Source organism: Rhamphochromis sp. 'chilingali' (assembly GCF_963969265.1).
Source record: "Rhamphochromis sp. 'chilingali' genome assembly, chromosome: 7".
NCBI classification, from domain to species: domain Eukaryota; kingdom Metazoa; phylum Chordata; class Actinopteri; order Cichliformes; family Cichlidae; genus Rhamphochromis; species Rhamphochromis sp. 'chilingali'.
Window position 1 is genome coordinate 28514092 of NC_137934.1, and position 12746 is coordinate 28526837.

General features: G+C 43.1%; 1 protein-coding gene across 1 annotated transcript in view; it reads right to left on the minus strand.

Annotated features, from left to right (window-relative positions):
• The window catches only part of LOC308399355 (adenylate cyclase type 1-like), a 74156-nt gene extending 68579 nt beyond the window's left edge, over positions 1 to 5577 (minus strand). Inside the window, exons 1-2 of the mRNA XM_080886580.1 lie at positions 4779 to 5577; positions 3042 to 3191 (exon numbers count right to left, since the gene is read on the minus strand). Of these exons, the coding sequence (XP_080742706.1) occupies positions 3042 to 3191; positions 4779 to 5393 (765 nt within the window). The 5' untranslated portion in view covers positions 5394 to 5577. The remainder of the gene's footprint in view (positions 1 to 3041; positions 3192 to 4778) is intronic.
• Positions 5578 to 12746: the final 7169 nt, after the last annotated feature.

Below are 12746 nucleotides of genomic sequence, written 5' to 3' on the forward strand. Positions count from 1 at the left end.
CATCACTGCTCCTCACCTGAGAATAACACAAAGAGATACTGGAGAGCAGCTTTTAAAACAGCCATCATTCTCCATTATGGAGTCTGAGTGTGAGTCTGTCACTGTGTTTGTGTGTGCACGCATCTTTCCTGTTCTACATGTGTGCAAGGTGCGCAAATCATGATGACAACAGTCTGAATCGTTTTTTGTTCCGTGCTTTGTTAATGTATTTGACTTATGTGTAAGACAATAATTGATTTGATTGATTAAATAAATAATAATTTATTCATGTCTTCCACTTATCTGGAAGACACCTGTTAGATTCCAAAGTGGATGCAATGATGGAGTTGACTCTTGAAATGCCAGAAAGAAGTACAACTGTTATTGGCTTATTAGAAATATTTCAATGCAAATTTTACTTTACATTGCTCAAAAACAAAGTTAACTTTTCTGGGCTTTTTTTTCTCAAACCAGAATCTAGCATGCATAAACTTCCAGAGCTTTAAAAAGAAAAGGTGAAAGTGAAAATATCAATAAAGAATGTACAAGAAACTTTTGTAGTCTGTATCTGATTTTTACTTTCATGACAACTGTGCGTTTTCTTTTTTTCTTTTTTAAAACATTTTTAAAAACCATTCAAGTTCAATTAAGGCTAAAAACCTCATATTGTTTGTTGTGCGATGGCTTTGATCGAAAGCTGGCTGCTGACTGCCAGGGTGCCATCTCAGCTACATCAAGGTCTGCTTGCTGTGTTTTGAGTGAATTTACAGTGTGATATTTTTGTGTTTCTTAACAATAATTAACAGGTGTAGTATGTCACCACCTATCTAACCAAGTTTTTTCACCATTACCTGATAATTCAAGAAATCTACCTTATCATCACATTAGGACAGGGGTGTCGAACTCCGGGCCTCGAGGGCCGGTGTCCTGCAGGTTTTTGATATCACCCTGGGTCAACACACCTGAATCAAATGATTAGTTCATTACCAGGCCTCTGTTGAACTGCAAGACATGTTGAGGAGGTAATTTAGCCATTTAAATCAGCTGTTTTGGATCAAGGACACATCTAAATCCTGCAGGACACCGGCCCTCGAGGCCTGAAGTTCGACACTTGTGTATTAGGATCACTTCTGGGTTTAAAAAAACAAAATATTTTTGACACCAAAAACACTGAACCAAATATTTCAAAGTCTTCAGATTAGAAAAAGCTATTGGGATGGTGTTCATTAATAGGCATTCGTCACTCTGCAGTTTCAAGACTTGATGTTGACATGACTTGCTACAGTAAGCCATCAGCTCATGCTAGCAAGCCTTGTTAGAAAGCTGCATTCATAGACTGTAGACGTGCAATGCTCAGACACACATTCTATATCTTTTAATTAGTGCTAAATAACATAAAATCCTTAAATGTCATTCAAAACTGAAGCAAACACTTTTTCTATTTTCTGTATGACATGAAAGTCAATATTATTTATCAGACACTTCGATTTAAAATGCTCCTAAAAGCAGGAGCATCACAAACACAGCACAGAGGTCCACTTCACGGAGTGGATTAGCAGTGATGAAGCCTAACAGACAGCTATGGTTTGCAGTTTACCTGTCAATTAAAGCAGCCACACCAATAATTCTTACCAGAATCCGGATGGACAAAGAAAGCCTCTGTACAGTTATTATGAATGCTTTTAAATTCTGTAGTTTCCAGCAGTTTTAAAATGGGAATCTATTGTGATTGACCTCCTTTTAGAATCAGCCCCAAGTGGTCATGCCAGGAACTGCAGTTTCTCACTTTCTCACACTCGAGGTTGGTGCTCATCCCAACTCAAATTACTTTTTTTTTTTGTTTGCTTGTTTTGTTTTTGTTTTGTTTTTTCATGGCCCATCAATGTCTCACACTTTCACTGATATCATGGAGTGTACAGTAAATATAATAATAATGATGATGGTCTAATCTGTCATTACCTGACAATTTCCAAAGTCAAAAATGAACTCCAATGCTTTTCAGTGCTCAATGGATGAAGCCATAACAGATATTGGGTTCCTACAACAGATCCATCTCCTTGACAACTGAGCCCACTCATGAAGATTGATGAAGGCTGCGGGATAGAGCAGAAAGCTTCAGACAATTCTCACGAGTGGACCTTGTGTCAGGACTGCTTTGTTGCAGTCACTGGCAAATTAAATATTCTGCCTCTCCCGGCTTGTGGGAAGGAAGAGGAAGCTTCACTATTGAACGGGGAAATCAATTCACCGCACAAGAAGTGCAGTGTGTAGTCCACACATGTTCAAGAGTCAGTGCAACTCGTAGAACCACCTGAAAGCAAACGCTCATTTGACCCACGTGATGGGAGATATTCAAGCCTGAGATGTTTTGCTCATGAGCACATCAGCAGAAGCCTGGTTGCTGTCTGTTGATAGATCCAAATCAGGGTTCTGCACATCTTTCTCTCAGTCAGATAAAATGTGACCTTTATTGGAGTAGGAAGGCCATGAAAGCAATCTGCTTGTGTAATTACCTGTCAGAAGGGAGGCTGTTACTGCTGAGGAAAACACAGCATATCATCATCTAATCTACAAAGCACAGGTGCTAAGTGTGCACGTGCACTTGCAAATGTTTGCTATAGCAAAGGTGAGATTCATATTCGGGCATATTTTGTACTGTACACGAGACAATCAATACTCTATAAATCAGTGGGTTTCGTGCCCATGGTGGGTGGGGAGGGTGCTGTGCAAAAGAGAGTGTTTCTGGTGTGTTAAAGTTGCCTGATGGTTCCACAGTTAAATCCATGTAGGTGTATGCAGAGGGGGTGGATGGTGGCGCTGGTGCATGTGCCACAGTAATTGTTCTTTCCTTAAATAGCTGCTGTCATAGTTACTGCGTGCCCGTGGGCAGGCTGTGAGAATACATTGGCACCTGAAACCTTCATGAAAAAAAAGAAAGGAAAAAAAACAACAACAAAAAACTCTTCAAAGACTGCAAAGGTTTTTATGAACATACGCAAGATGAGCTAAAACGTGTGGCCGCTGTTTTCTGAACACCGGTGCGTCCGTGTGTGCCGCCTCACCTGCTTCTCGTTTTCATCCTCCAGCCTCAGTCGCTCCTCGATGCAGTCGCGGGCCTGCAGGAAAACTTTCCTCTGGGTGCGTTCAGTGAAAATCCTCACAAACACCCCTGACAAGTTGACACTGGTAAAGAGCACGGCGTTGGCCACCAGCTGCACAGACAAGAACAGACATGCCAAACAAAGCTGGCAGCATCCAGATGCTGTTTTGAAGACGACGTGTGTGTCTGCTGTGCATACTGCTAGATTAGATCATGGGACAGATTCAATGGCAGACATGAAGGTCAACACAGGATTAAAAAATTAATGTCAGGTAAGCATCAAAAGCTCTACAGAGGAATGGCTGGCAGACAAAGTGCATTATTGATAGAGGTTATCGATCCCATCCGACACCTAATTTGGAGATTGAACCCTGTAGTCAGTCCATGTCTTTGATTCTCGATAGGGTCAGAGGTGAAAGCTCAGACATGTGTAACCCAGCACAGCTGCACGAGTGATACATTCTCTGTTCTGTGACCAGCAAATTACAACCTCTTAAACAAAAACTGCTTTAGTCCGGTTATAACCAAACAGCTTTAGCACGATGGCTTCCAATTAAGGGGTTGAGACAGAAGATAAATTTGATGTGTGAGGAATGATTAACAGGAAATTCAATTTTCCCAGATTAGCGGGTGATTTTACACCCTCGGATCTCTAATATGAAAACAGAAAAAAAAAGATTGCTCTTTGGTTGAACAAGTCATGAACAAGTTCATTAGACATTGCAAAGGCCATGAGCTGGAAAGGTTAGGAAAAACTTCTATAAAGGTAAATGTATTTTTCCAAACAGGTTTCCTATTTAAATAAAGGGGAATCCTGTACTTATTCTGCACCTTCATCTCGTTGTTATGCTGATGCATTAATATACAGGGAAAAGTACTCAAAAGTTGTGGTTAGAGACTGGTCCCCGGTGTCCGGTGTGGTATAAACCACAAGAATACCCCGCAAGTACCTCCTCAGTGATGAGCTGTTTATACATCTAAAGGTGCAGTAACATTCTTTTCCTGAGTGTGTTACTTCTGATAGGTCAGGACCTTTGTTCTACTCCACGCTTATTGTTTGGTGAACACTGCGTCCTCCACACAAAGATTTAGCAGTGTTGTTGTGCTGTGAACTGGACAAACAGCAAACACAGCTTCACAAAAGATAATTTTTCATGGAACCATATTAATAAATACCCTTATATATATTTAAGGCTTAAGGATGTGTTTTTGGTTTGTTTGTTTGTTTGTTTGTTTGTTTGTTTGTTTGTTCTTACTTTTATCTACAATCTAATTCCTTGTCCTAGTGCTGAGCTGTATGTTGGACCCTGTAGGATCAGTGTTTCAGCATTGGCGGTTGAACAGCTCCCCCTCTACTTCATTACTGCTGGTGCGCAAAAGTGAAAGTGCTCGTTTCCAGCTTTACAACTACAGTGCCTCGCAGCTAAAATCGATCACTGACAATGTTTTTAACCTTTTCTCCTCCTGGGAATGTTGAGTAAGCATGCCGCCTCCCGGCACCAGTCTACATTCATGCGGTTACTTCGCAGTCCAACTAGGAGCTTCCCACGCAGCACAGGAGCGAGCTGCTTAAGCACACTTGGACAGAAGTTGTTGGAACTCAAACTCGCCACCTGCATACGGCCATTGCTTAAGTGAAGACACTGTTAAGCAACCGACTTGGATGGGTGACTGATCGGGGTGCGGATGCAGCACTTACTGGTCTCCATAGCCTCTGCTTCCTCCCCGTCACCGACGTGGCAATGACGATGAAGTGGGATGCCGCCAGCATCACCCCGAACAGCACGGCCAGCAGGGTCCGCACCGGCAGCAGCACGTAAGCCACGAGAGTGACTAGCATGAGCTGCCACACGCCTTGCTCAGGGGCAGCGGCATTCACCAGCTCCGACGTGCCCAAAGCCAGCGGGAACGGGCAACAGAGCAGCGCGAAGGTGAAGCTGAACAGCAGGGCCAGCTTCGCTATCTGCTGCAGCTGCGTCACCTGCAGGTACTTGACATTGGTGACGATGAACAGCGACAGGAACACCACGCAGTGCACCGGGCTGGAGCCCTTGGACAAGGTGAGACGCGGGCTGGACAGCAGCTCTACGAGGGACAGCGACGACGCGGCCACGATGAGCACAGCCAGCGCTTTGAGGGTGGCGGTCTGCTCCAGTTTCAGGTTGTAGTTCTGGAAGAGAGCCTCCAGCTCCTGGCTGTTGAACTCGTCCTCGCAGGCGATGGCACCCAAGGGTGCACCGGCCGGACAGTGACCCTTCCTCCGCCGCGTCTTGACTCTTTCGAATGGCATATCCTCCATGTTCCGGCCATTCATGAAGCGGGGATGGCGCACGAGCCGCTCAACTTTTAGGGAATCGAACCGGCACCATCTCCCGGTTCGTGCGTCCCGGATGTCCGAGGTTCGGGGTCGGCGCCACAAGGAAGAGGGTGGCAGTGGAGGATACAGCAGGGCGCAGTGCGCTCTATCCACAGGTTGACGATTGTTGATCTGCCGAGTAGCCCGACTAGTGTGTGCCGCACGCCCCCCCCCCCCCCCCCCCCCCCCCTCTCTCTCTCTCTCTCTCTCTCTCTCTCTCTCACTCTGTCGCGCTCTCTCTCTCTCAGACCACCTGCCTCGTTTCACACAGGGTAACCAGCAATCCTGCGCTTCAGCGGGGCTCAGCGGTTGGGTCACGCTCGTGGTGATAATCAAAACACATTACCACGAGGTTCAGTGGACATCATTCAATACACACACACGCACGCACACACGCACAAAACAAAACAAAACAATTTAATCATCCTTTTCCCCCGCGTGCACTTTCCCCATGTGAGACACGGAGTAAACATTACATTCTGCACCGCGATCTTCTCCTGCTTTTCATTCACTTCGGTGAAATGTCAGCGGCTGAGTGAGAAGACAGCGGCAGAAACAGCGCTGGTGATTTCCCCTCGCAGTGTCTGCAGTCATAGCTGATGTAGTTCCCAGCTATAAATAGATCAGCTGCACCCGTGGATGTTCCAATATAGCAACAATTTGGTCTTTCCCGCAGCTCCACACCTCGTGTGTTTTATTGCAGTCAAGCGCCAGTTTTACACAGATAATTAACAGAAAATGATGCTTAGGCAGACAAGGTGGTAATTCCGCAGAGTGATAATAGCCCGAATTAAAATCTAAATGTGGCGCATTTTTGCAGAAACGTAAATATTTATTCGCATCTTAGTGCATTGCGCTGTAGGTAATTTAATTTGAGTCTGAGTTTGCACTTCAAGTTTCGAAGCTCTTGTCCACAATAATAGGTGGGATCGTGGTACAACAAGCGTATCATTATCGCTAAACAAACACAATGCAAAAACAACAGGTAGCGCTTCATAACACTCATCACTCAATACAGTTATTGTACAGCTCGCCAACATTTAACGCGGAATTATTCTAAATGTACCTTTCTGGTTCATGTTAATGCTTAGAATGAAGTTAAAGTAGAACTAGGAGAGTAATGGGCAGTTTTAAAGGAAAGGAAAAACAAATTCTAACGCCTGTATTTTATGTTTGTTTGTTTGTTTGTTTGTTTGTTTGTTTGTTTGTTTGTTTGTTTGTTTGTTTGTTTGTTTGTTTGTTTGTTTGTTTGTTTGTTTGTTTGTTTGTTTGAAGTAAGAAGTAGCGTGGATTTGAAAAGAAAAGAAACACAGGCCATAGTGTAAGCATTTTGTTAAGCAATGATGGCTTTCGTGTATAATTACTATGTAATTACGCAGTATTCTTAAAGTTCCCTGACCTCTTCTTCTGACAATATAATTGTACATTACTAATAAGAATGTGGGCTGTATTATAGAGTATCAAAATCGCTACTTCTTACGTTGTCATTACACACTAATAGGCGGTGGACTATGTCATAAAGTATCCTGCCAAGTTGTAATGGGGTGGAATGTGCAATTAGTGCTTAAGTAAATGTTTTTTCAAGACTTGTACAGACAGGACAGCTTGTAAGGGGGCTTTCCCTCCAAGTCAGAAGGCACAGCTCTGAAGTAAAACGCCATTTACTGTGGAATAACTGTGTATTAATTTATGATAAAATGGAGTAAAAGGCTAAAAGGCCTGAAAAGTGGCAGCATCTGCTGAATCGGAAACACTCTGACAGGACATATTTTGCTTAAAAATATAAAAAATACATGTAAATGTATAAAAATATAAGAACCCAGATCTCTATGACACCTAAAAATGTCCATATATCCAAACAGAGATCAAATATAAAGATTTTATATGCTTTGAGCTGTTCTTGTTGTTAGTTTCCATGCTGTCAGATCCATTTTGAAAAAAATAATGGCCTGAATTAGTGAAAGTAATACAGCTAAAAAAAGAATATGTAAATATATAAAACTCAAAGATTAACAGCAGGAAAAATGAAGCCATGCAGGGGCTGGAAATTACATATCAAAGGGGAGAAATATTTGAATTTGGTGTGAAATATGCAGATGGCTCAGCAGGAGTCTTTGGCGAAGGTTTGCTATGAAACATAAACATGTGCGCGCGTGTTGGTGATGTGTATATTATATGTGTCACGTTAATACACATGCACAACAGAGACAATGTGAAAGTCTGGAAAGAGCAGTGACCCTCATAAACATTTTTTACTTTAAAACAACAGGTGAGCCATCTGGATCCTGTTAAGATGGAATAGGTTCATGACCTTGTTGACTGACATGTGGCTTGTAGTCTTCTGCTAGGCTGCACATCCACTAATTTGAGTCACTGACCTGATCTTCACAAGAATGTTAAAGTTATTGATTCCTTTTGGAGCACGTTCCCACTGAGCATTCATGTATGTGCCAGAACAAGCTTGATCAATAAAGGTTCCACCTGACAATCCACAGGATCTAAATGATCCACCACCAAAGTTCCAGTGCCAGACACCACAAGACAGCACCAGTGATGTCATTCCACGCCATTCCTTCTTTTAATGTTACGGTTGTGAGTAAAGATGGGGGTTTACCACATGCAAGAATAAAAAAAAACAACCCCAAAAAACCCCAAAATATATAAAAAACCCCAAAAAATAATTAAAAAAAATAAAATTATATATATATATACAGTTTCAATTCTCACATCTAATTTTTTCTCGGTTCGCACCTTCCTTTTAGTATAGTAGTGAATCAGGCCTTGAGGCTGTTATCATACAATCTTCTAACTAATCTTATGTGCATACATTTCCAAATGAAATACTGGTAAAAGCTGGGCTAGAGGCTATATCATATCAGGGTTACATTCGTCCTTCAGAAATAGCCTAAGCAAAAGAAACATAACTCTGTATGTGGCTGCCCTGGAATAATACATAAACCTCCTCAGCAGTGTGAAGCATCTTCTCAGCAACTGTGAGATCAGACAAAGCCAAAAATAACAAGCTTTTAAAATCTAAAAAAAGCTGCTGTTGAGTGCACATACATATCTTCGGAGGACAAATGCAGGTGTTTTGGTGCCCTCACTGATGACCTTGTTTGCTGTTGAACGTGTGCTTTAGATTGCTAAGATCTCTGGAGAAGTCAGCCAACTGGCTCATCAATGAAGAAGTCAATGTGAAGCACTTTGGGCTCCCTTAACAAAAAGTCTCTACATGCACACAGTCAATTACTACATGGTCAATATCCACTATCGTCCAGCATGCCTGTAATCAATAGACTGCGGTGTTGAGATCAATAGTGACAATCTGACTGTATTCTAAGGCGAGAATAGGAAGATTATGTCTAGTGGGCCAGCCAACAGAGTGAAAACACACTGCTCTTGATTCTTCAGTCCCTGCTAGGATGCAATATAGCTGACGTCCTTTTCTGCTCTCAACAACCTCAAGATGAGGGAATGAGTTGCAACATATGGGAAATCAGTCATGACAGGTGCTTTTAGAAAAACAGTATAAAGGTGAATCTTGACCAGGGACACTAAATATTGCAGATAACCTACAGATAGCGAAGCTATTTTACTCACAGCTCAAGTGTCTGAAACCCACTTTATTCTTTTCTATTGAGTGTATTGTTTGTTTGTTTATTCATGTTTATTTATTCACAAAGTGATTGACAGTAAGAGTCAGAATTCCTAATCATAAAAACTAAGGGAAAATTACTGGGGGTGGGCAAACAGTTCCCAGTTATTGATAAAAACAATGTTGTCCTCCCTATGCCATCATTGCATGAAATAGAATTCCCAACGTGTCCTGCTGGCAGTCTTTATCTTGTTCATTCTTAACCACCCCGTGGGGCATATCCTATTTTGATCTCAGGGCTTCCATACTCGGCAAAGATGTTCCTGTATACCAGTGGTTCACAAACTTTTTTTTGCTAGGCCCCTCTTTGTTTTACAAGAAAAATGTTCCCTGTGATTTGGAGAGCCCAGCACATACTCCCGACGCAGGGAAAACCAATTCTGCAGGGGAGACCTACCTTGGCATTTGTGCAGGTGAAGCCAAAGGGAAGATATGCGTCACCAAATTTTCTAGTCTTTGGCTTGGAAGGAAGTTGGTTTGGAAACATATTTGGCGATGCTTCATCTCCTGCTTTGCTGGGAGCCCCGTCAAAAACTTGTCCACTATGCTATCAGTGTCCAAGCATTCTTTTTTTTTTCTTTTCATACCGCGCCCCCCCTGCAAGGGCTCTGCCATAGTCCCGATGGCCATAGTCCTCTACTCTTTTGCGTCCTTCCTTCTGTTCTCAGGGTTTTGGACTTGAGGTGAAACCGTTTATCGGGAGCTTTCCTGTTTCTCTTGTCTTGATGTCAGTGGCTTCTGTCTCCTCCTTTGGACAACTGATTATCCCAGCAGGGTATCTGATGACCCTGCCGTGCCCGGATCTTGTTCTGCTGACTCCTCAGGACATTCCTGTCACTCTGCAGCTATTTGGTGGTTGCGGCTCTCCTACCAGCCTCTTCATGTTTCCATTTGCCTGTGGGATTCCAGGTTACTTGTAGGGATCCTTAATGTCTGCAACCTTGTTGTAGTGCAGTCCCCTTAGTTCTGATGTTTGCTACATTCTGTAGTTGGTTATCATAGACAGTGTTGTTAATGGTCTGGCTGAGGGGGTTCAGGCCTATGCAGAACAGAATCAGAAGTAGAACAAAAAGCAAGTCAGTCCCTATAGAAGCTCATGTTAAAATGTTCAACATGACTCCAGATAAGTGCAAAAAGTGATTTTGTCCCCCCCCCCCCCTTAGCTGGTACATCCTGTGGTTGTAGCTAGCTAACCAAGCTTGGTAGCATTAGCTGTTAGCTTAGCACTCCACCATCTGCCATTATGGTGACTTCTGTCTCCAAGAAATCAACATAGCAGCGACTACAATGCTAAAGCCAACGCTTCTAAAGACAGACCCTAAAAGCAATAAGTGATGTCACTGTGGCCACATTCATTCTTTATGTAGCCTACTCTGCAATAAAACACTCTGAGATACACCCCCTTTCTATGTTGTGTTATATTATTTAACCAGTCCAAGCTTTGGATCTGTTTTAAGTTGTTTTGGAGCAGAAAATGCAGAATTATTTTCTATCGTCACATCTCAACTGGCTCATTGAAAGTGTCTCATCTTTCCTGTTTAGCATCTCCTCCGTTGAAATGAAGTGATACCGCAGTCAGGCAGCACATACACTGGCTCCATTTCTCCTCTCTCCTGAAGTAAGTGACAGCTGCAGATTTTTTGGACCATCCCTCCCTCCAGGATGCCTGACAGTCCTCTGTTGTCATGGCAACAGAGGCAGTGAGGCTAGCAGTTGTGACTGATATGCTGCTGAGGTGTTTCCCAATCTGACACCCTGGCTCCCTCTCCCAATTCTTTTGCCTCCCGTGTGTTGCTGTCTCCCCCCCCCCCCTCCTCTTTTCCTGTCTGATGTTCTTTCAGGTAGTTTGAGCTGATGAGTGCAGCCGATGTGTTTGTGTCCGTATCCATCTGCACAGGGGTGCCACAGTGCCCTGCCCTGCTGGCTCATTGTGCTTGTTGACATTTCTCGAAATTGAGGATGTGACATGAAGTACGTGCGGTGAGAAGGAAGCTTCGGTAGTGACCGAACTACTCAAAACTTGAGGCTGACCGCCGCAAAAAAAAAGAAAAAGGAAACACAAAAGCACACAGGTGGTGTTGGAAGATGTAGGCATGCAGGGGAAGCTATGCTTCTAAAGGTAAATCCATAAATTTGATATTAACTTTGAAAATGTCAGAGCAAACCCAGCGTCGCCTCAAACCAGGTGAGGCAGAGATTGCTGCCTGCTGCTCTGGTAATCACAGCCAGGTGAAGGCCCCGATGTCTGTCTGTGTGTGTGCGATTGGAGCCAGTTGGCAGGGAGACACAGGGACAGATAAAGCGTCTCTTAAGTAAATTCATGAATAGGAGCTCTTCACCAGGGCTGAGGTGGGTGCTGCTGCTGCTTCAGCATTGTTTGCATTCATGAATAAAAACCTGCTAGCTGCCATTCATACAAATACAATTAACTCCGTGCTTCTCATGTGCTAGACAGAAATAGACGAACACAGAAGCCTGCTCTCATACATAAATGCTGGCATTTATACAACCAATGAAGGACCTTGTGAGCACCATCATCCGCATAATCTCCCTGCAATCCTAAGTGATTTTATTCTTCCATCTTTACATAATAGGAACCTACTTAAATTGTAATAAAAAAGCATCTAAAGATCTCATTGACACTTCAATCTTGTTGCTTTAATGTCTTTTTCAAGCCAGCAGATTGTACGTATGCATCCATATGCACAAGAGAGGAAATGAAATAGATCAGAGAGACACAAAAAAGAGTCTTCAGCAGTAGGCTGTGTGTTAGAGAGTGTATGTGTGTGTGTACGATTGTAAAAGTGTGTGTGTGTGTGCGTGTGTGGTCTCTTGGGCTACAGTGTGTGTGTGGGAGTGTTATTGAGAGATATTTTTAATTCTGTGTGTCAGCTCCTCTCATCTCCCTCAGCAAGAGACGTCGGAGGGAAGCAGAAAAACATTTCCAATGCAACTATCATTTAAATACACACACTCCTGCACACGCACGCACACACACACACACACACACACTAGTGCAAACACATACAGTTTCAGAAGTCTTTCATATGGCACCAGTTGCGTTTTTGAAAGTTTAAAAAAAGCCTGCCAGAGTGTCAGTGGGGTTTTTTCTGAATTTCCCCTCCAAGTGCTTGTGAGGGAATTTTTACATGAACAAGATTAAAACATGAATGTGATCCCGGATGGATACATCTCCTCGTGAATCCAAGTGAATGCTAAAATCTCCCTGTCAAGCTACACACACACACACACACACACACACACACACACACACACACACACACACACACACACACACACACACACACACACAAACCCACTTCAATCTGATACTGAAGGTGTTAAAAGATTAAACAGACTAACTGTTCCTCGCCACCCATAAAAAGAAATCAACAACTGCTGTTTAGAAAGACAAGTAAGGTTTTCAGTTGTCCTGACACCTCCGAGGCCCGGTGACTAAATAATGCTTCACCATATGGCAGATGATGGCAATAATAATTCCCTGTGGAGTAGCCGTCAGCGGCCTAATGACTTTCTTCCATGCTATTGCTTTTAGGTGCATGTGAAACCGCAGCGGACTCCAAAGTAGGATTAAGGTCATCCTGGTGGAATACGCTGCAGGATTTCTCTCAAGTAGAAGGTAAATGGATTTTGCT